We start from the raw sequence: 25,066 nt of genomic DNA on the forward strand, positions 1-25,066 counted from the left end.
ACGGATTTCATCATAATGCTATGTGTAAAAGAGATATATCACGAACCAAGCGACGAATGCGTGTGCAAATTGTGTGGGAAAATATGTGAACGATACCACTTCAATAAATGCTGCAAAAGAGAAAAGACCTTACATGAATACAGTAAAAAATAGAACAATGTTATATGCACATTCGTGCGCTCTTCTCCCTTTGATTTAAAGTCTTAAAATTGTTCTTTGATATGTTGATACACAAGGTCTTGATGTGGTGAAATCCAAATGATGTGTCGCATATAACAAAGTGCATAAAAATGTTCAAAATTAGTATATACATCCTCCTTTGGCACGGATTAACCTTATTTAATGTTGCGGTGTTATTCAACAGGGAACATTGAAGCTTTTGAAAACTGAAGACTTGTTATTGACAACTGTATATAACACGTAAATCGTGTGAGGTCTAGAAACAAAGAAAAATCCGAATTAAATTAAAGGCCAAAGAGAAAGGACCTGAACAAGAATTTGGAAATTAGGTGACAACTCACTCTCCGCCAGCTGAAAAAGTCACCATGTGGAGGCAGAGAGGCCTATTTCACCCACATGTATGGCCATGTGTACAAAACTGTAAATCAGTATATAAACCAACAAACTTCTCAGTTTAATTTGTATTTCGCGTGGCAATAGGAGTGTCGAAGATAATGTTGATGGAAATGTATAAGAATAGGAAGTGCCAATATTTATGGAAAGGGCTGTCCTGGATTACTGAAGTTTACCTTGGACAGTTAATAAAAGCAAATAAGATTTTTGCCGATAACAATATAGAAAACCGGTTACAAAAAGAGATTGTCTGGAGTCCACTTGTTGGCATTGCCGTTCAGTCCAAAGTTATGTACTGAACTAAAACAGCTTGAATATAAATTAAATATGTATGAGAATGTATGTTTCAATGACATTGGCCTAGGATCAAGTACCACCCTCCACTGACGTAACGGTAATAGGTGCTATAAAAATGCAGATCTCGTGTTAGTCCCTAGCATATCATCCAATATGTTTGGAAAAGTGAGGTGCGTCGTTCTACTTGTGGTGGCAGCCCTAGCGGCCGTTGCTTGGGGCGAGGAGCATTACACTGATAAGTACGATAAGATCAACATCGACCAGATCCTCACGAATGATCGACTTCTCAATAACTACAGGAAATGTTTAACCCAGGGGTACGATGACGACTGCAGCCAGGAAGGAAAAGCCCTCAAGAGTGAGTCACCATATTTATTGATATTATTTATCTGTTTGAATGTACTGAGTTACAGTAGCTTCATGTCGTTAGATTTAATGGCACTTAGAAAACCAGCTGTGGGACAAAATTCCGGCACCTCGGCATCTCCATAGTTCAAAAAATAATTTGTAGACTTGCCATTATTATTAATAGTAGTACTAGTAATAGGATTTATATATCAATTTGGTCGCTCTGAACGGCAGTTATATGTCAGCCTCTCTGGATTTCCAATACTCCTTCATTTGGTAGAGAACGCGGTTGTTCGCTCTTCTAATTTAAAACACAACTGTATTTAATTTCAGACGATATTCACCCTCAGAGGTTTGTACAATTATTATTATTATTATTATTATTATTATTATTATTATTATTATTATTATTATTATTATTATTATTATTATTATTATTATTATTATTATTGCTAGTGGCTTTACGTCGCACTGACACAGATAGATCTTATGGCGAGGATGGGGTAGGAAAGGCCTAGGAGTTGGAAGGGAGCTGCCGTGGCCTTAATTAAGGTACAGCCCCAGCATTTGACTGGTGTGACAAATGGAAATAATGGAAAGCCATCTTCAGGGCTGCTGACAGTGGGATTCGAACCCATTATCTCCCGGATGCAAATTTAATTTTAAGTAACTTAATCAAAATTATGACAAGCTCATAAACATCTTCCGATATGTTGACTAATTTTCACTCATTAATCTATGTTACCTCCTGCCCGGCCTCTTGGCTCAATGGTCTGCATAATGCCCTTCGGTCCAGAGAGCCTTGCGTTCGATTCCTCGGCGGGGTGAGCATTTTAATTACAAATTCTTCAAGCTCGGGGACTGGGTGTTTGTGTTCATCTTAACACGGAAAAGGTATCCGGCATCAAAACTGGGTCAAGTCCCTATCAAGTGCCGACCTTTATAAAACTGGGACAAATCGTCAAGCGATGAAATTCTGCTATAAATTTGAAAACCTATCCCTTCGAGAACCCTCTTTGAATGACTTGCTTGGCAACTGATGTTGACGACTTTTCTTAAACTCGATTGCAGATGAAAGAAAATTAATTTTATATAAATATAACATTAAAGCGTACTGAATGATTGTTCCATCTGATTATTTCTTTCTATGAAGTGAAGACGGAGGACAGTCCGGAAAATTTCCACCAAATGACGTATTTTTTGAAATCTCTTTAAAAAGCGGATCTTCTCTCGAAGTTTCGAAAGACCTAGCAACACTGGCAGGCATTACAAAAAATTGCCTTCGGCGATTAAGATTAAACCAATAGCTCTCAGACTGATCGAGAGAAATTACGATGAATTTCATGCAATGTATATGTGTGCACTTCCTTCTATTCATAGAGTAGTCGAATAGTTTATGTTCCTCCTCACTTGGAACTGTTCGCTGAATCGTTACTCTTCAAACAACAGTTAATGCCTGAGGCAGTTAAGGTCCGACCAATCAGGTTATAGTCGCCAAATATCTACTTCTAATCGGTTGGAACATTTGGTGAACACAATTAGACACGCCCGAAATGAAAATAAAACAGACTGGTTGATTGATTGGCTTATTGAATAAAACATTAGCGATTAATTTATTCTGGCTACATTAAGGTCCATTAGTCTATCAACAGTCTATACACAAGTATATAAGCAGTTGCCACGAATATTACGGAAAGGGGAACTTCTCGGTAGAAGGCACTTCTTCTCGACAACACGCTTTTCGCCGTCTGTCTCTACAGTGGACTGTCTTCTCCTTTACCTCATCCCAAACTATTTTTGATTCGGCCGGGTGACGCAGCAACTCGGGCCAGCCGACCCAACAAAGCATATCGGCCAGACATCCATACAGCATTCCAGGGCTATCGACAGCACGCCCCATCACAGCCGGAGTACCGCAGGGTGGGGTAATTTCCCCGGTGCTTTTCAAAATCTATACCTCCGACATGCCTAAACCTGCGAATGTCAATCTATATTTATATGCTGACGATACAGCTCTGTCCGCGGTCTCATGGCAGGCCCCGAGAGTCGAACACCACCTTCAGACAGCGCTGACCACTATTGAGCCCTGGCTTGAGAAGTGGCGCATCAAAATTAATGTAGGCAAATGTCAGGCTACGCTCTTCACGAAGAGACGTGGCAGACTGGCGGGCGGTCTGAACTTCTTTGGTGAGGTTATCAGATGGTCCGACAGCGCCAAGTACCTGGGGGTCACCCTAGACCGCGGACTGACCTACCGTCAGCATGTAACCAACATTTCAGGCTCTGCCCATGCAAGGGTATCAAAATTATTCCCTCTGATTTATGCTGAAAACAGCCTCACACCACAAAACAGGCTCCTCCTGTACAAGACGATGGTTAGGCCGCTACTCGAGTATGCCTGTCCTATATGGGGCGTGGCCGCTGATTGCCACCTGAGTAGGCTGCAGTCCGTTCAGAACCGGGCCCTGCGGCTTATTACGGGTTGCGATCGGTATACACGTATCACCCAACTCCACGACCTGTGTCAGATAGACACTGTTAGGGTGAGAATGATAAACCTAGCCAAGACAATTTACAGGAGGGCCCCACTAAGTGGTAACCCTCTTATTCACAATCTAGGCTCCTACGATACTCGCGGCCTCAAACACAAGAGACCGCTGGTACTCGTAAAGTAAACTTCTCCGCGCACCTAGCGCATTTTACTTTCTCCTCTACGTGCGTAGCACCGCTACTGTACAACTCACTACGTAACACAGCGCTCACGCGCCCGGCCATACTCTGGCCAAAGATTGTCTAGATCAGGGATGGCGAACCTTTTCTAACTAGTGTGCCATTTTAGGTCTGGATTATTATTCTCAACTGTCTACTGTGCCACTTGTTATTTTCGTTTGTAATGGATACAACCACCGCCCCTGCCCCCACTCACCACCGCCACCACTGACTTCCATTCCTAATTCCAAATTATGTTTCATAATATGTTATTTACGTTATTACATATATATACAGAGTGAAGCGTAATTCGCGCACTCGGGCGTCGCAGCGCGACTCCTCACATGCCAGCAATAAAAAAATGTCTCTTACAAAATTTAATCTTGCGAGTACCGGTATACCGGCAGAAAAACGACGTTGAAGAGTAGCAATCTGGCAACACTGTAACTACATGTAGGGTAACTACCTCTGTCAGCAGAAGTTAGTCGTACTGTACAGTTGGTGCAATGGATAAAGTTTTGGGTTAGAATGCAGGAGGTCGAGTGGTCGATCCTGGGTTGAGGCGTATGTTTTTTATTTCTTAAATGTAGTCCAGGTGGTATGGTATCTGGCACCTTAATCGTCAACAACGATTGCAGTGGGTCCTCTAGAAACCATTTGCACTTACATAATACGATCCTAGAAATGGACGAACAATCGTTTTCATTGGTCAGCTTTGAAAGGCGCCCTTTCCACGTGGTGGGCGTGAATTTATTCGCACCACTTCATCTACTAGATGTGAAACCTTTTTTCTTTGTACCCTCCTCCAGTGGTCCCATAGATTAGTCATCATCATCATCATCTGTTTACCCTCCAGGGTCGGCTTTACCCTCGGACACAGCGAGGGATCCCACCTCTACCGCCTCAAGGGCAGTGTCCTGGAGCTTCAGACTCTTGGTCGGGGATACAACTGGGGAGAATGACCAGTACCTCGCCCAGGCGGCCTCACCTGCTATGCTGAACAGGGGCCTTGTGGAGGGATGGGAAGATTGGAAGGGATAGGCAAGGAAGAGGGAAGGAAGCGGCCGTGGCCTTACGTTAGGTACCATCCCGGCCCTATAGATTAGTACCAACTATTATTCTTGTCTCCTTCAGGTCCATTGCATTTCGTTAGGGCCTTACGTTACCAGTAGGCCTAGCAACGTGCTCTGCGAATAATGTCCAAACTCGGTTACAATTTGTATGTGTTATCACCATGGTCCCAATAATTCTGCTTTTCAACATTGCGTCTGGTAACCGCATGCTGTTTAGTACGTATCTCAATGCATTATTATTATTATTATTATTATTATTATTATTATTATTATTATTATGTTGTAAATGTAGGATACATTTGACCTCAGAAACGGTGTCTTACTGTATTACAGTAAATAATGACAGATGGAAATTAGCAAATAAAAAATGCGCCTCGACCCAGGATCGAACCATCGACCTCCTGCATGCCAACCAAAAGCTCTACCCACTGCACCAACTTTACAACACGACGCGAAGGTGCTGACAGCGGTAGTTACCCTACATATGGTTACAGTGTTGCCAGATTGCTACTCTTTAACGTCCGTTTTCTACCGGATATACTCGCAAGACGAAATTTTGTAAGAGACATTTTTTTTATTGCTGGCATGTGAGGAGTCGCGCTGCGACGCCCGAGTGCGCGAATTACGCTTCACCAATTCACCAATACCAAATACATTTGATTGCATGTTTCATGGTCGTATTTTGCGAATACCGCAAAAATACTTAGTAGTTGTGTAATTTATGTTAGGTGCATAACTTGTCTTCAGAACGTTCATTGTAGAAAATAGCTGCTTTCAGGCGTATTGACGACCCAAACAAAGTAAGTAGCGCAGTAGCAAGTTTATTCATGGCCGAAAATTTTTGTGGGAGGCTGTTCCACTGTTCAAGTATTAAGTTTCTCAAAATCTCGAAATTGGGATAATTTCTTGGCAATTATTTGTCTTACAAAATTCACAACAATAAATCGTTACTCACTAAGAATAATTACGCGATGCCGGCAACCACACACAAGCCAAACTTCACTAATTCACTGATATGGGTGAGCGAATTGCTCGTCGGCCGCATCTGACATTTATTTCACTTGACTTCCGGACCTATCAGTGTTGTAGTGTTGCCATAATGCACGTTCGAATTGGAACTAGAATGTAGATTTTCGGTACTTCTTTCTTAAACCTGAAACACTATGTACGATGCACGAGATATGTATAACCTATAGAACAAAACGTACATAAAAATTTTAATATGTGCATGTGGTGTGCCACCAAAATCATGTTCGCGTGTCACCTAATGACACGCGTGGCATAGGTTCGCCATCCCTGGTCTAGATTCTCACCCTAACCCCATTCACCAGCAATATTACAGCCATGGGATCAAATATTAATGACATAGCGCTCAAGACCGGTATCGGTCGACGGGCTAAAAAGTTCTCGCATTGAGCCTACGGCTCAATGCATCGAACATGAGGATGGCATGGCAGCATTCCAGGCCTAGCACTCTGCCTGGACGGAGCCTCTCCACCTTGGCTCCTGTTTCTTCGGAAGGGTGGTTGTTCCCCGTCGCTCCTGCCAGCCGCTAGCACTCAAGAGCTAGTCCCAGCCAAGACTCTCGACAAGATGGCCGCCAAGTACGGAGCTCTAGCTCTCGCCTCCACCCGAGCCGTGGCAATAGCCCGCGCTGGCCCGCCAAGACTCTCGACCAATCAGAGCTCACTTGATAGACCCAACGACCAATCACGATCTCGCTCTTCGAGTAATCCTGTGAGATATCTCCAAGGCTCTACTTTTCTTCAGTCAGTCCTGCCAGCATCTAATTTCCACCCGCAAAGAGCAATTTGTCCCGGCGCCGTGGTGTCCTGTGTTCGTGACTTATCTGTGGCATTAACCACTCTAAAAACTACCCCTGTTACGACTCAGGCACTCGGTAGCCCATCGATTGGTCCGCCATGTGCGTTTGACCCCGTGTCCTACGCTCCCCCTATTTCTCCGGTCACTGGATCTCACCCTGATTTCCTCCTCAACCCATGCTCGCCTGAGGATGTATGGCCCTGGCGGCTGCGATACCTGCCATTCTCACCAATGGGGTTGACCGGCCAGCTGGGGGGAACCCTAGGCTTAGGCCCGGGGGCAACCCGTCTTCCATGGGTGACATGGCAAGAGGACCATACTGGTGCCTTTGACCCTCCTCGGTCATGAGTCCTCACCATGATATTCCCCCTCTGCCCATGCACACCCCGAGGCTGTATGGCCCTGGCGGCTGCGATACTGGCCATTTCACCATGGAGGTTGACCGGCCCGCTGGGGGGAACCCTGGGCTACGGCCTGGGGGGCAACCCGTATTCCAAGGGGGTCATGGCCAGGGGTCTTATCCTGGTACCCTTGACCTCCAAGCTGTGTTCAGGTCCAATATGCGGCAACCAGCTATCCGGGGGAGTGGCAACACGGTCTCACGGGGGCTGCTTGCTGCAGACCTGTTCAGACCCCATCAAGGAACAACCTCCCACCCTCTCCCCTCATACAGGGCCCCCTCAGTGGATCGAGCAGCTGAGACCCTGTACCCAAAACCAAGTATGCCTTTGCACTATTCTCACCCCCTCTCTTCTTTCCCCGGCCTAAACTCCCGCTCCCTCCCATCTTTAGATTATCAAGCAACATTCGGCGTGGTCACCCGCCCCCTAATACCGTTCTGTCCAACCCCCAACCTGTCGAAAGCAGCACTCAAGGCCGTATTGGCCGTAGGGCTTATGCTTAAATGGACTTGGGTCCCGCCCATATTTGTCCATTAAGACGTGTGGTCTACCAGACACCAAGTTGGAAGTCGGCCTTCCCGCCATGTATTATACCTGTATAATCCGTGATGTTGACCTTTCAATCTCCGATGAGGCCATCCAGACCGATCTCCGCATAATCGGCGTTCATAATTCCGCACGACTCTACGACGACCCCGCACCATCACCAGATGTACTTCTCGGCGTCTCCGAAAACCGTAAAAGAGTAGTTAGTGGGACGTAAAGCAAATAGCATTATTATTATTATTATTATTATTATTATTATTATTATTATTATTATTATTATTATTATTAGATGTACTTCTGTATATCAACTCTGCAGATGCCTACTTCAACATTCACGATAATGGTGCGCTCATCCAACATCGTCTTCACCGTGTGGAATCTACTCCTCCCAATGTCTTAGCGCAGCTCATGGACAACGCACCTGCTACAGCCATTTCGCCCATCGCAACCCCTCCATCCCCGTCACCACCAGCACCCTCGTCCTCTAGTTACACCACCTCCGTTACTACCATTACTACTACCACTACCACTACCACCTCTGCACACACCTCACCCAACACTCATATTACCACCACAACGATGTCCCATCTTTTCTTCCTTATGATGACTTCTCTCCCCATCCCTCCCGCCCCCGATCTACCACGTCCCCAGAGCACATCTCATCATCCACCTGCCGAGCGAACTATTACTCCTGATATTCCTGGAAGTATGTTACGTCCACCATCGATGCCACCGCCTTCGGACCGTAATATCCTGTACAGCTGCGTCGTTCGCGGTGTGGAACAAAGTATACCAGCTGACATCATCGCCCAGGAACTCCGCCAGTCAGGACTGCCCGTACGAAGGGCGTTTCGCATCCACAACGTCGACAGTCAGACCTTCTTAGTCAGACTCCATCATCCAACTTCCGAAGACGCTCAACGTCTCATCGACAAGGGGATAAACCTCTATGGTCGTTACCATCGAGTTGAACCATCTCGCTCGCCTCCCCAAACCTCCCCCCGACATACCACACCTTGTCGCCGTCCCCGACCTGCCCCTCCTCCTCAACCACCTATCCACACCCACCATCGCCAACCTCTCACCTCCTCAGCCTCCTACTCACTTCTCTTGTTAACTTCTCCTTCTATCACATCCTTGTACTTCATCTTATCCCTTGCAACCTTGGTTAAACCTTCCCTTCTTGGCTTCTCTCCTATACAACTATTTGTAAATCTGTCCATAAAGCACTAGATAATCTACACATCCTTTATTCTCATCCCCTTAACTTCTTCATACTGCCTTTTACCCACCTCCCTCTTCTCTCAATTCTTCCCAAGCCCGTGTAATCTCCGGCCAGAGCGAGGGCGTTACCCTTTAGGTGGTCCGCCCCACACCTTCAGGGTGGGGAATGAACAAAACAAGAATATTACGCGTCGGTGGTTGCAGAGTTGGTCTCGGCCCACAAGTAGCCCCGGCTGGTCCGTAGTCCAACAGCTCTCCACTCCAACCGGCCAAACGAGCAGAGGAGGGGTGGCCACGGCTCTATCGGACCTCTACATCTCTGCATTCGTGAGACGGGAAAGAGCTGGATCTCACGGCTTGACCCCACCGTCGACTGTCCTGAGAATGTTTTCCGTGGTGTTCCACTCTCCGGCACTAAGGCCACGGCCGCCGACCCCCTTACCTTCTCCGAGCATCTCCTTCACCGTAACAAATCTCCCGGCCTGAGACACGGCGTCACCGTCTAACAAGTAAGAGGCCCGCCTCCCACTTCAGGGGAGGAATGAAAACATTTAGTAGTAGTAGAATTTTACGACGTTGCACGTAGGAAAACCACTATTTCATAATATTTCTTAGAATTCTGATCAGAAAGATTTTGCCCTCTAAGGTTCAGTCTTTCGTGACCATATCAACGAATTTTCGTTCTAAGTGATACGTGTACTGCGGGTCAGTATTTCTCTCCTTAACAGTCACATAGCGGTATTTCGAGGCGTAACGACGTTCAATAAAACTGAAGTGTACTTATTGTTCTACCGCTGCCCAACTTAATGTGGAAGGTAGTACTCAATTCTGATATGCTTCTGGGGTGTCTGGTAGTGTGGTGTGTTGTGTGTATGAATACAATCACAGACAGACAGTCCTCTAGTTAGGGGACTTAACCGAATGTCGCTAAATCTCCGGATCGGCTGGGATTCGAAATCGCGACTCTATGATCTTTCAGTCAAAGAGCCATATGAATTATAATCCAGGAGAGTGAGAAAACATTTATTTACAAATCCACTGCTATATTTTCATGTAGTTGCTACAGAGCACTATATATTCAAATCGAACTTTGACGTCTGTTGTGAACACATTTTCATTTATATTTGATAAAACCTGGTAAAATATTTTCCGTACGTTTTTTTAACATGTACGAGGTATTTGGTGGTGGATGATTACCACGGGAACGGCGATGATGATTTTTATAATCATCTTGAGATCTTGACGTGAAATACCCAATATTGCGAGAACTTGGGCCTCGGATTTATACATAGGCCTAGTTTCTCGCTTGCCGAACACAACGCTGTGAACAACGAACACTGATGGCTCCCGTAGCGTTCAGGATATGTCTTTTTTAGGAAAGGAATGCAAACAAACAAACACACCCCATGGCGTAACACCCCCGAAGGATCATGGCCTACCAAGTGACCGCTGGTCAGCCCGAAGCCCTGCACATTACGATGTCTTATGTGGTCAGGAAGACGAATCCTCTCGGCCGTTATTCTTGGCTTCCTACACCGGGCCACCATCCTACCGTCAGATAGCTCCTCAATTGTAATCACGTAGGCTGAGTGAACCTCGAACCAGCCCTCAGGTTCAGGTAAAACTCCTTGACTTGGTGGGTCGAACCCGGGGCGTCCGCGTAAGAGACGTGTAATTTTTTCTCCTGATCGACTTGCGCAAACTGAGTTGTATCATTTGTTTCATGACAAATTGTCGGATCAAGAATATATGCCTCGCGGGAATCATTCCTGAAAAAACAATTGTAAATTGAACTGAGAAATGTGTTAAGCGTAATATTTTATGAACTGGCAGAAAAAAAAATAGCATGGGCAAATAAACTAAGAATTTCAAATATATGATTAAGTAATTCTTACGTTGTACTTGCGACATTACTGCAAAGGTTACCTCGTCGCTTTGTGTTGTCTTCACTTTATTATTAACTAGCTGAAGTACCCGTGCTTCGCTACGGTATTATCAGAAAGATTGACTTTGTGGCTTTCCTAACTGAAGTCAACATAGGTCATTACAAAAACGCCAGTAGGAAAGTAACGATTAAAAGCAATGTTATCATATAAAATATTCGACATATTGACAACCCCCACATTTTCTCACTTTTAACAAATAGTAGGCCTACTACGGTGCTGATCTAACAATCCAAAGTTCCAGACTTGGAATGACCAGGTCGCAGACAGCCGTGAACGCTCCTTTGCCATTATTCAGTTAAATATGCACATTGCTCATTCCAATCAGTGCCTCAGAGTAGGAATTGAATAGCTCGAATGCTATGATGAACCAATGTGTTATGTACCAGTAGTATCAGAAAATTTATGAAATAGAGGAATGGCATGCTAAATAAGAAAGTTATCTAGTTCCCAAGCTACTTCCCGCCAATATTCAGGCCGGCTATTACACTCGATACGACCGGGTGAGTTGGCCATGTGGTTAAGGGCACGCAGCTGTGAGCTTGCATCCTTGAGATAGTGGATTCAAACCCCAATGTCGGAAGCCCTGAAGATGGTACACCGTGGTTTCCCATTTTCACACCAGGCAAATGCTGAGGCTGTACATTTATTAAAGCCAAGGCCGCTTCCTTCACACTCCTAGCCCTTTCCTATCCCATCGTCGCCATAAGACCTATCTCTGTCGGTGCGAAATAAGGCAAATTAAAAGAAAATACTCGGCATGCAGCAGTAATCCTATATATCGGAAATGAGTGGCAACAGAAGATACAGACCACATCACAACACACAAGGGTCAATTGATAAATTTTTATGAGCTTTCTGTATTGTAGGCCTTCACATTTAGTTTTCTTCCGAGTCTGTGATATTAGGACATCTTATAAAATTATTTATAGCGTAGCCTGTAGTTCCTTATTCTCCGACTTTACGTACGGATTTTCATTAAATCATGTTTACCCATTTTCTCGTGACTCGGCGCTGATATGGACTTACTACCAATAATCCAAATTCATGAATATCTCTGTGATTATAGCCGGCACGGTAACAATGTATAAGACATAAATGATAGAAAATGTAATACCGGTACTATATAACTTTGGTTAGGTAGTATTTGTCGGTACGACCACTAATAACATAATCAATTGGCAATTAAATTTTAGGCCTTTCCATAAACTACCATTTCACTCAGCGCGAATGAAATTATTTATTGCCTAGATTATAGCGAGTTATTCCCCGACTTTTCATACCAATTTTCATTAAGATAGGACCACTAATAACAAATATTTGAGAATTCCATTTTAGGCCTTCCACAAAACTATAATTTTTCTCAGCCTGAATACAATTATTTATGACCTAAATTGTAGCAACTTATTCCCCGACTTCACCTACCGATTTTCGTTAAGATACAACCATTAATAACAAATATTTGAGAATTAAATTTTAGGCCTTCCCCTAATCTGCTATTTTATTCAGCGTGAATAAAATTATTTACGACGTAGATTATAGCGATTTATTCCCCGACTTTTCATACCGATTTTCATTAACATACGACCACTAATAACATAAATATTTGAGAATTAAATTTTTGGTCTTCCCTTAAACTACCATTTCAGTCAGCGTGAATACAATTATTTCTGGCCTAGATTGTAGCGACTTATTCTCCGACTTTGCATACCGATTTTCATTAACATACGACCACTAAGAACATAAATATTTGAGAATTAAATTTTTGGCCTTCCCCTAAACTGCCATTTCAGTCAGCGTGAATACAATTATTTTCAGCCTAGATTGTAGCGACCTTTTCCCCGACTTTGCATACCGATTTTCATTAACATACGATCACTAATAACATAAATATTTGAGAATTAAATTTTTGGCCTTCCCCTAAACTACCATTTCAGTCAGCGTGAATACAATTATTTCTGGCCTAGATTGTAGCGACTTATTCCCCGACTTTGCATACCGATTTTCATTAAATTCTCTTCGGCCGTTTTCTCGTGATGCGTGTACAGACAGACAGACAGACAGACAGACAGACAGACAGACAGACAGACAGAAAAAACCATCCTTTTTAGATTCTGAGCAATGTACAGACAAAACTCTTATTTTATATATATAGATTTTGAATCTGATACAGGTAACAATAAGAAACAATACTGCATAGGCAGTGTCTCTATTAATTATATTAGGTTTTTTTTCCCCTACTGGTTTATCGTCAAACTAACACACCCAAGGTTCCCGGCGACGGGAGGAAGTTAAGAAAGGGCTAGGACTGGGAAGGTAGTAGCCGTGGCCTTAATAAAAATACAAAGAGGAAACCACGGAAAATCATCTTCAGGGCTGCCGATGGTGGGATTCAAACCCGCCATCTACAGGATGCTAGCTCTCAGCTGCGCGACCCTAACAGCATGGCTAACTCGCTCGGTAATTAGATCAGTAAATAGAGGGTTTTTACCCAGGAAAATTTCGTACAGGAACCATTGAAAATTGACACCAAGCTTAAAAAGATCAGCTGTGACCACCAGTTTCTGAAAAATAATTTGAAAATACCGCCTTAAAATAAAACATACACAGGATTCAGAACTGGATTAATTATCTGTAGAGGACTTACTGGCTTCAGAGAACAAGATCAAATGATATCTTGCATAGCTATTAAAGAAACGTACCTACGTGAAAGGCAGAATTCGCGGAGACTTAACTTAGCTATTCCAAACAGGAATGGTGCATAAAAGTGTGGAGAACATATAGCATTATACTATCTAAATCTTGCCCCTAAAATCTTTACAAAAATCATCTACTACCGGATGGTAAACAGACTTCCGGTGGAGGAAAAAGAAACCTGTTATTGTCAACAACGAACGGACAGCACACTCCCGCTTCTGCCCTCGAACCATCCGTGAAAACATGATGTATGTTGTTTAAAGGGGCCTAACAAATAGGTATTATTATTATTATTATTATTATTATTATTATTATTATTATTATTATTATTATTATTATTATTATTATTATTATTATTATTATTATTATTATTATTGAAGCCTCCGTGGCTCAGGTGGCAGCGCGTCGGCCTCTCACCGCTGGGTTCCGTGGTTCAAATCCCGGTCACTCAATGTGAGATTTGTGATGGACAAAGCGGAGGCGGAAAATGTTTTTTCTTTCGGGGTACTCCAGTTTTCTCTGTCATCTTTCATTCCAGAAAAACTCTCCATTATAATTTCATTTCATCTGTCAGTCATTAATCATTGCCCCAGAGGAGTGCGACAGGCCTCGGCAACCGGCACAATTCCTATCCTCTCCGCAAGTGGGGGGCTTTATTCATTTCATACCTGATTCGGTCAATGACTGGAAAACAGGTTGTAGGTTTTAATTTTCACATTATTATTATTATTATTATTATTATTATTATTATTATTATTATTATTATTATTATTATTATTATTATTATTATTATTATTATTATATTCGACATTCCGAACGGCTGAGTTAATTTAATTTTGTCAGGTGACACTAAGTGTGTCACCGGAGATCTGTAAAATGCCAACGACATTGGCAAATAATGAAAAGAATTTTGACCCCAAATTTGGCATCAAGAATCGGATATTCTGCCACTGACCCATGGGGGAAGCTTGACTGATGCATAATTTCAAAGGTTTAATGGAGATAGAGAAAAGAAAAAGAAAACGTTTAGAAAAAGGAGAGGAGGGAAAAACAAAGTGGAGAAATTAAGTGCTGTTGGAAAGCTGATTTGGAGCGAGAAACAAGAAATGAAAATTAATTTATTGGGTTATTCTGTTTAATGGTTAAAATTGAAATAATAATAATAATAATAATAATAATAATTACGACACTACAATACAGTCATCAAACCAGAGGCACTTTATGCATCTGAAACACTGTTCATTGGCGGCAGGTCACAAATGAAAAGCATTGAGAAACAAGAGAGGAAAATTCTCAGAAAAATCCTAGGACCAAAGTTCGAAAATGGAATTTGGATGAAAAAGAAACCACACGAAATTTATCAATTCACAGAAAAAATCACAGATACCATCAGAAAGAGACGACTAAAATTCTACGGACACCTACACAGAATGGATAACAACAGGCTGACAAAGAAAATTCTAAATCTAGCTCTAACCCTGAAAATCCGCAACAATTGGTTAGCAGAAATTCATGAAGATCTACAAGAAATGGGTATTGAGGACGAAACCATTCAAGATAGAATGAAATTTAGAAGCTTAGTAAACAAACATAAATTTGCAGAGAAACCAACAAGAAAAAATACAAGCTGGACAGAAACACGCAGAAAGGAACACAGTGAAAAAATGAAGAGATATTGGGAAGAAAAGAAGAAGAAACATTGTGCAAAATAAGTTCAAACGCGCTCCACAGCTGGGCACAACGAATCAAAAAAAATAATAATAATAATAATAATAATAATAATAATAATAATAATAATAATAATAATAATAATAATAATAATAACTTGAATAAGAAGAGAATGATATTTACAACCGTGTATCTAAATCTGTCTTTACGCATCAGTTTATTTACTAACGCTGTTTCCAGTTTCTTATACCACCTTGTTTTTCTTTTTTAATTATTCCAGCTTCCTGTCATTACACAACACTTCAACATAGACCTTGCATGGACTAATTAAGTCGTGTTCGTGCACGCGTCACTTCTATGAACGCATCTTTTTCACAAGCAATTATTAGCATTGTTTCTGAGTACGCAGCAATTTTCCTTGATGTTGCCGTCATACAAATATTTCTCTGACGTATGTACATCATTTTTGGCCAGTAATCTTTTAGTCCACGTTTGCTATTTTAAAGAAAAAGCTGAACTGCAATTACTTGTATGAGGTCATCCTTAGACCACGTGCCGGTCACTGTATTTGGTTCTACCTTGTCTGAAATATGGTGGACGTTAGGTTTACACAATAGTATAAGGGGACATCCTACCAACAGGTGTGGGTGGTAATGATGGAAATGTTGTCGTAAGAGGTCGTAAGTGATTCTTAAATTGTAACAGTTACCCACGGTCTCCTGGCTGAGTCTGGCCTTGTTTCAGTTTGCTGCTGCTGCCGTCTTTGATTTCAGCTTTTCTATCCGACCTTCCTTGGTCAGCTCTTGCTCACTTCCAAATCAGAGTATGCTGCGCTTTTGTGAGGCTCAGCGGTCTTTCACTTCCTACCTTTCGTGGTTTCCCATTTAAAAAATATCTATACCGTCATACTTAAAGACAGGGCCTCTCTGGGTGCATGCACTATGCACGGTGCAAAAGACGACTTCGCTTGGTTGACCAGAGTGCAGAACCCCACTCCTCGATTTGGAGCAATAGCTCTGTCTCTCTCTTTCCCCACGTCTGTCTCACTCGCTCCCCCTGACTCCCTCTTCCTCATTGGATCCGTAGCGCTCCAAATTCGAGCCGAGTTGAGCCGACCTTAGCCGAGTAGCCCAGAGACGAAGCGTTGGTCCGAGCCGAGCCGAATGCAACCGATGCACAGTGCACGGAGCTCTTGCGCCTCGTTTGAGAGGCCCTGTTTAAAGAGGTCACAATTTGTACTTTTCCTCTGACTGGTGGTTGAAAGGAGATGGTCGATTAATTATACTTCTCCCTGATAAATAACCACCATGACATCAATATACAGATTAGACACTATAATTATAGCGGCATATACTAGTGACTTGGCAGAGCGCTTAAGTTCAACCAGCTGTGAGCTTGCATTCAGGAGACAGTGTGTTCTAACCCAACCGTCGACAGCCCTGAAGACGCTTTTCTGTAGTTTCTCATTACCGTACTGGGCTAATACTGGGGCCGTACCTTAACTAAGGCCACAGTCGCTTCCTTGGCACTCCTATCCCATCGTCACCGTAAGACCTATCTGTGTCAGTGGTACACAAAGAAAATTGTAAAACAAAATTAAAAAAATTATAACTATACTGACATAATTGAATGTCACATCCCGCTGTTTGGGTGAATAAAACGACTGACAAATCAATGTACCCTGTCTCCATGCCATTTTTTCAGTTGCTTTACGTCGCATTGACACAGATAGATCTTATGGCGACGATGGCACAGGAAAGGGCTGGTAATGGAAAGGAAGTAACCGTGGCTTTCATTAAGGTACAGCCCCAGCATTTGCCTGATGTGAAAATGGGAAACCACGGAAAACCACCTTCAGGGCTGCCGACAGTGCGGCTCGAATCGACTATCCCGGGCAACCAGGCTCGTGAATTCCAACGACACTACCGCGTTCAAATAGGCTTGTGGTGGTATTTGACTCGTGTACGACGCCATGGTATCTAGTAATTAACCTGCACTGATCTGAGTTTATGGCCAGCTCTATGGTTCTTTCATGGCGTGGAATAACATCAGTAGACGAATAAGTTTGAGTTGTGTCTTTAAAAGTAGGAAAGATCACAATATGAAGATAAAGTTTGAATTCAGGAGGAAAAGTCGGGGCAAATAATCGTTTATAAGGAGGGGAGTTAAGGATTGGAATAACTTACCAAGGGAGATGTTCAATTAATTTCCAATTTCTTTGTAATAATTTAAGAAAAGGCTAGGAAAACAACAGATAGGGAATCTGCCACCTGGGCGACTGCCCTAAATGCAGATCAGAAGTGATTGACTGATTGATTGATGCATTTTAGCCATTAATGGGTTGCGATTGCACCAATCAATCAATCAATCAATCAATCAATCAATCAATCAATCAATCAATCAATCAATCAATCAATCAATCAATCAATCAATCAATCAATCAATCAATCAATCACCACTGATCTGTATTTAGGGCAGTCGTCCATGTGGCATTTTCCCTATCTGTTGTTTATCTAGTGTTTTCTTAAATAATTTCAAAGAATTGAAAAATTTATTGAACATCACGAGCCTCCGTGGCTCAGGCGGCAGCGAGCCGGCCTCTCATCGCTGGGTTCTAAGGTTCATATCCTGGTCACTCCATGTTAGATTTGTGCTGGACGAAGCGAAGGCGGGACAGGTTTTAATCAGGGTACTCTGGTTTTCCCTGTCATAATTCATTGTAGCAACATTCTCCAATATCATTTCATTTCATCTGTCATTCATTAAACATTGCCCCAGAGGAGTGAGACAGGCTTCGGCAGCCGGTGCAATTTCTATCCTCGCCACTAGATGGGGGTTTCATTCATTGCATTCCTGACCCGGTAGATTGACTGGAAACATGCTGTGGATTTTTATTCATTAAACATCACTTTTGGTGAATTATTTCAATTCCCAACTCTTATTTCTATAAGCGAATATTTGACCCAATTTGTCCTCTTGAATTGCAACTTTATCTGCATACTGTGATCTTTCCTGCTTTTAGGAACGCCACTCAAACTTATTCGTCTACTAATGTCATTCCACGCCATCTCTCCACTGACAGATCAAAACATACCACTTAGTCGAGCAGCTCGTCTCCTTTCGCCCAGGTCTTCCTAGCCCAAACTTCGCAACATTTTCGTAACGCTACTCTTTTGTTGGAAAGCAACGAAAACAAATCCTGCGTCTTTCCTTAGGATCTCTTCCAGTTCTCGAATAAAATGATCCTGATGAGGGTCCCATTCACTGGAACCATACTCTGGTTGGGGTCTTACCAGAGACTTACATGCTCTCTTCTTTACATCCTTACAAACCCTACTTTCTTCACTGACTCAAGTTATTTTTCTTTTCCTTTAGTAGCGTTTCCACATTCTCCAGTTCACTCCTGCTTGTTTCCATCAGAAATGATCACCTCTCCAGTATCTATTCGGACAGATAATTCACCCCCGCAATTTTCGTTTCGAACTCTTTTCTGATTCTGTGCTTGTTTTGGTTTTGCGTTTACATTTGGACGCCGGCCCCGTGGTGTAGGAGTAGCATGCCTGCCTCATACCCGGAGGCCCCGGGTTCGATTACTAGCCAGGTCATGGATTTTTACATGGATATGAGGGCTGGTTCGAGGTTCACTCAGCATACGTGATTACAATTGAGGAGCTATCTGACGGTCAGATGGCGGCCCCGGTCTAGAGAGCCAAGAATAACGGCCGAGAGATTAGTCGTGCTGACCACACGACACCTTGTAATCTGCAGGCCTTCGACCTGAGCAGCGGTCACTTGGTAGGCCAAGGCCCTTCGGGGCTGTTGCGCCATGGGTTTTGGTTTGGCTTTACATTTGGATGGGCTTTCTTTTTTACCTCTTGCAGCTTACGATTACCTGTTCTCCTGGAAGATAATAATTCATTTTAATCCTTGTTTGTTAATCCGTATGGTCTCCCAATATTCTGATGTGCATGTTCTTCATTGCTCGACATCATCTTAGACATTTATTTTAACTCTAGCTTTGGTCTGGAGTGAAATGTAAATTTCTTTTATACATAACCATGTTTTGTTCAGGCCTTTTCCGTGACTGTGAATTCATAAATAAATCTATTACCAGTCACAATATTGTTACTGAAACTTCGTCACAACGCGTTTCAGAGCCTAGGGTGCATTGTCAGGTGGCGAAATGATGACATTCAATCATTGTTGCTCTATCCGATACGCAATATATACCTTTTCTTTTTTTTTTTCTTTTTTTTTCTTTTTTTTTACACAGTCTGCCTTTCGTTACATCGGCACAGATAGATCTTATGGCGACGATGATATATAGGAAAGGCCGAGAAGTGGGAATGAAGCGACCATGGCCTTTGCCAGGTATTAATATGGGAAACCACGTAAAACCATCTTCAGGGCTGCCAAGCCCACTGAAATGCATGCACCAACCGACCCTATGGGCAGCAGTTTCACACCATTCATAGCAGGGACTGGTTGCATAAGGAATGGCATTACTAACAACGCTCATACCTCAGTCACTTTTATTTTGTCAAAGCAAGGATAAAGCTGAGACCGATGAGTGTAAGTAACAAAATTGTTCTAGCCCATACCAGAAGGCATAGTGCACTGTAAACACTAGGCCCGCCAGCAAAGGCACTATAACCTATTTCATTTAAAGCCACGTATACACTTGAGCATTCGCCCCGAATGAGCATGCGTTTGCCCAGTTTTGCTCAGATGAGTACAGGGCGAATCGAATGGATCCGCATGCCTCAGCCCGATCCGAATGTTATCGGTACCTCACAGTGAGCACATGCTCTGTTCTTGCTCAGTGTGGACGGTTGATGACGAGTGGGGTAGCCCGAACAGTATGAGCCGACTACTATCGCTATGCATATGCGATCTCGCTCGTGCAAGTGAAGTGAAGGAAGAGTGTGAAAGATAATTTCAAGTTGAAATGGAATTGTTCCAGGATAATTCTCTTATCCTACTGGGGTACTACCACAAGCATCTCGTTCTGTGGAACCACAAGGACGAGTTCTATTACAATACCTTCACATAATCCTTTAAGCAGGCTACGATGGCTTGGCACACTTCAGGTATGATTCTGCAAATGGCTTGTTTCGAAATTTTGAAGAGGTACTGCAAACTCGTGTATGAGTCTCCTGTAGCCAGAAATCGCAGTGCCACGGCTAGGCGTTCCTCGGCAGATATGGCTTTCCTAAAAGCTGTGTCCTCTCTCTCAATCGTAGCCCTGATACTATGCAATATCCATTCAAAATCCTCGGATAACATTCTCGTAAAACTTTTAAAATTGTCATCTATTTCATGTCCGATCGTTTTTAACAATTGAGCATTTCATCTCTCTTCATACAGTTTCCTTTGCCATCACCGCTTCCTGCTTTTTGTTTTCAAGGAATGCAAGAAATACATATAACAATAACTGGCGACGATCAATTTTCGATTCACTATTGTAGCCTCATGTCAGGTAAAACACTATACTACACCCACAGACTGTGTTCTCGGTCCGCGCGAGGTCCGAACACAGTGGAAACTTGCTCAACAGATTGGCATGCGAGTCGTGCTTGTGCGCTCCCGCATCGGCAACGCATGCTCATTCGGGGCGAATGCTCAAGTGTATACGCGGCTTAAGAGTAGGGGCTGTGCGTTATGAATCTGTAACATCTGTGTTGGGTCAGTCATGTGTGTGTCGCCTATGAAATATACTGTAACCTGACAAACCCCGGTCAGATATTATTATTATTATTATTATTATTATTATTATTATTATTATTATTATTATTATTATTATTATTATTATTATCATTATTATTATTATTATTATTATTATTATTATTATTATTATTATTATTATTATTTATTCATGTGTATATTTCATGTATGTGTGTATTTAGCCGTCGCGGCTTAGTAACTCTTTTTGGAACTCTCGTTATTATGGATACTCTCTATATTTTATTTGGGACTAGTGTGTTTCGATCACTCAGTTTATCTCCCGGTTGTGTACGTGACGAGTCTCCGAGCGGGGGTTTACGTGTTGGCGGAGCTGAGGTGGAAAATTCCAGGAACTGGGCTATTTTAAGATGCTGTTGTGTTGGCTTGGGCTAGTGTGGTGCAAGCACGCGTCGAGAGTTGGAAGTTGCAGCTTGCAGTGTGCAGATGTGATACTGGTGGTAATCGGAGAGGTGTTTTGTACGAGTTGTGGGAAGATGTCCCATGCCATGTTGGGGAGTTCGAGATCTGCTGTTGAAGGAACCAGGGAGAAAGATGCTGGAGTGTAACAACATTCTATGGTTATGAATGTTAGCCATATATAATTCTACGGAGAGTCTACGTAAGGTAACGTGTTGGGCCTTTTCAAACTATACCAACGCCATCAGCAAAGTGGAGTCCATTCTTGAAAAATGAGTCATGACTGCGTGTGAATATTTTGCGTTGCGGAATAAACTGAGTACCAGTTATTGAGAGAGAGTTATTTCATAAATTAAGACATTTATTATTTATATCAATATTCTCTTTATTTTGTTATATATGTTCAAGGGTGTATCACGACGAGCTCTGCTCGGATTTCTAGGTAAATACAGGTTTAATTGACTAAGTAAATTGTATGAGATTAATATATATTCTGTTTAATTTCTATGGGTGGGGGAAATTACCAGATGGACTCCTTTTCCAATATTAATTTTTTAGGTATCAAGTGATTCAGATCTCCTTGTCACAAGGCAACGACCCTGAAGATGAGTTTCAACAGCCGGCAAAGTTTAAGAATTATTTATTTGTATATTTATGGCTCCCAAATTCCATTAGTCATTATTATTTATATTTAATAGAAAGATTTCAATACAGTACCCGCTGAAGTTCAATACTCTTTTTAAATATTCATTTTCAGTTTTGTTATTGAGTGTGTTTTGAGGATCTATTAATTGATGCCTATAAATTGGTAGAGTTTATAAAATATTTCATCATATCCCTTCGGCTATACAGGCATGAAAAGTCAGTATTTGCTTCACGTCTATATGACACGACATGAATTACTGGTAGCAAGTATTAAAAAATCTCTCACCATTTTACACACACATCCGAAAGGGATAACATTTAATAATTTAGAAACCCTGGAATAATAAGTTAAGAAGAAGAGACACCAAAACCCTGTTTTAAGTACTTCGAAGAAAACTATCACGTACAAGACAGTTGCTGGGAGGTCATTGGGTTTCTCTTCGGTGCGCGAGGATCTGTCAGAAAATTTTCAATTAATTCCGTCCTTCCTTTTGTTATTTCTGTCTCGTTTCGAAAATATATTTGTTTACATGTTTTATGTAATTCATTGTTAATGGTCAATCACAATTTACAGGGTATTTGTAAATAAAGATGACGTTTTCTTGATCAGAGATAGCTGTACAACAGGGGAATTTCAAAATTGTAAAATATGTAAGCTCATTTAATCCTGAGTTAAATAGTGTGAAATTAATTTATTTAATGCTGTTGTAGTACGGTACCTCTTGTTCTACGGTAGCTATCACTTGTGGATTCTCTCCCTCTAATTATTTTTCACCGAACTCGATAGCTGCAGTCGCTTAAGTGCGGCCAGTATCCAGTAATCGGGAGATAGTGGGTTCGAACCCCACTGTCGGCAGCCCTGAAGATGGTTTTCCGTGGTTTCCCATTTTCACACCAGGAAAATGCTGGGGCTGTACCTTAATTAAGGCCACGGTCGCTTCCTTCCCATTCCTATGCCTTTCCCATCCCATCGTCGCCATAAGACATATCTGTGTCGGTGCGACGTAAAGCAAATAGCAAATAATAATAATAATAATAATAATATTTTTCAGATTTCTTCCTTGTATGGTTTCCTTAAAAATCTTTTCTGCAGAGTAAATATTCAATATTCAAGAACAGCTTCAGTGAAAATTATGTTGAATATATACCATTGCTATTATTATACTTCTTCATAGCTGCTATGTTCTATTTCGTAACGACATTCCATGTTTCTCTCATTGCAGAGGTGCTCTCCGAGGCGCTGGTGACCGACTGCAAGCTGTGCACAGAGAAACAGAAGGCTAATGCCGAGAAAGTTATCAAACACCTGCTTAAGAACAAACCCGAGATCTGGCAGGAAATCTCTGCCCGATATGATCCCCACGGAGAGTACTTCAAACTTCATCCTGACCTCAAACCTTAGACTGCACTCCAATTTAGCCTATTTGATCTCTCTTGCACCAATCTTTCTTCTTTGAAAATTGAAGTGAACATCTGGTGTATCGAAAAACCAGAGCCTGCTAGTTCCTTCGTGAGATTTTTACCTCATTGCCTTGTAGATTAATAATGTTCCATCTTCTGTCTCAAATAAATCACTTCCTTCAACAAAATTTGTTATTCATTTAACCATTAGCCTATCATATCTTGTAATCATTAAGAGACGAATTCGTCAATATATACACCAGCTGTAGTAACAGGCTCTGCCCGGGCACTTTCTTTAAATGTTTAATTTCAGGACTTGTTTTAATTGTTCGAAGTGAATTTTTGTAGATTTCCTTATTGTGATGTTGACTGCTTGTTTAAAAACTTTTTCGTAAATTTAGAGTTATGGTTGTGTGTTTAATTTTAAGTTTTAGTTTGAGATTACAATTTCGCGTTAAATTATTTCCTTGTGGCAGCCCTGATTGTCACGAAATTGGCAGATCCTTTCAAACAAATAATAAACGTAAGTTATAAATATATGTACTTACGCCTCGCACTATGGATATGATGTACACTGTCTCCCGAACGCGAGCTCAAAGCTGCGCGACCCTAAATCTTAATCTAAATGGACTGGGATCTGAGAACACGAACATGAAGTAAAAACATATTTATTGATCTAAGACATAGGAATGCGGGAACTAAATCCTCTGTACAAGGTATGCCATGACGTGACGATGGGGTCTCACTGCTCTATGGAATTAAACATTATTCCTTGGAATGTGAGATGACTCTATCGCACGGAAAACGCCGAACAGATAAGTCGAATCAAAATTTGGCCAAGAGCCCTGCAATGTAGAAATCTATCAACGTGAAAAAATAGCATTATTTCTCGTATCCATAATTACAGAAAATCCCAGTAAATACAGGGTACACGAATTGGTATGACACCGCATCTACAACCCCCAAAATAACACTGACAAGCGAACGGCGAGAACCCGGGAATCACGGACCTTACGTAAATTTTGCATACACCTTAAATGAGCCAAGAATAACACAAAGGCCGAAACATTTCTTTCGGAAATTAACTCATGTGACCTACAGAAAGCGTTGAAGTTCACATGTTTGAACTGGCGCTCTTGGCCAACGCAGGACTGCGGCGCGTGCTGGGTTCACTCATCGAGGTACCATGCCTCTGATCTTCTTCCCTATTCCGTTAGTAATTGCGTAGGCCGGGCTGAGTGGCTCAGACGGTTGAGGCACTGGCCTTCTGACCTCAACTTGGCAGGTTCGATCCTGGCTCAGTCCGGTGGTATTTGAAGGTGCTCAAATACGTCAGCCTCGTGTCGGTAGATTTACTGGCACGTAAAAGAACTCCTGCGGGACTAAATTCCAGCACCTCGGCGTCTCCGGAAACCGTAAAAGAGTAGTTAGTGGGACGTTAAACAAATAACATTATTATTATTATTATTATTAGTAATTGCGTGGCACGTCTTGAAAATGATGTAGTGCCATTAATTTACTTCCTGCATTGATTGAGATAGAAAAACTAGAATAGAACAGGCCAGGAGGCAATTTT

The 25,066-nt window shown here is 42.2% G+C and overlaps 1 protein-coding gene across 1 annotated transcript; it reads left to right on the forward strand.

Moving 5' to 3' along the window:
* The first annotated feature begins 1,023 nt into the window (after positions 1-1,023).
* LOC136874547 (ejaculatory bulb-specific protein 3) lies at positions 1,024-23,678 on the forward strand. Its single transcript, XM_067148183.2, has 2 exons — positions 1,024-1,228; positions 23,313-23,678. The coding sequence occupies exons 1-2, from the start codon at positions 1,024-1,026 to the stop codon at positions 23,489-23,491; spliced, it is 384 nt and encodes a 127-aa protein (XP_067004284.1). The 3' UTR covers positions 23,492-23,678.
* The last annotated feature ends 1,388 nt before the right edge of the window (positions 23,679-25,066 follow it).

Source organism: Anabrus simplex, chromosome 5 (assembly GCF_040414725.1).
Source record: "Anabrus simplex isolate iqAnaSimp1 chromosome 5, ASM4041472v1, whole genome shotgun sequence".
Taxonomy (NCBI): domain Eukaryota; kingdom Metazoa; phylum Arthropoda; class Insecta; order Orthoptera; family Tettigoniidae; genus Anabrus; species Anabrus simplex.

What these genes read in the sequence shown, in the direction of transcription:
- LOC136874547 (XM_067148183.2), top strand. Translation starts at nt 1,024, where the DNA reads ATGTTTGGAAAAGTGAGGTGCGTCGTTCTACTTGTGGTGGCAGCCCTA. An exon ending in GGAAGGAAAAGCCCTCAAGA is followed by an intron (nt 1,229 to 23,312) that starts GTGAGTCACCAT and finishes CTCTCATTGCAG; the next exon opens with AGGTGCTCTCCGAGGCGCTG.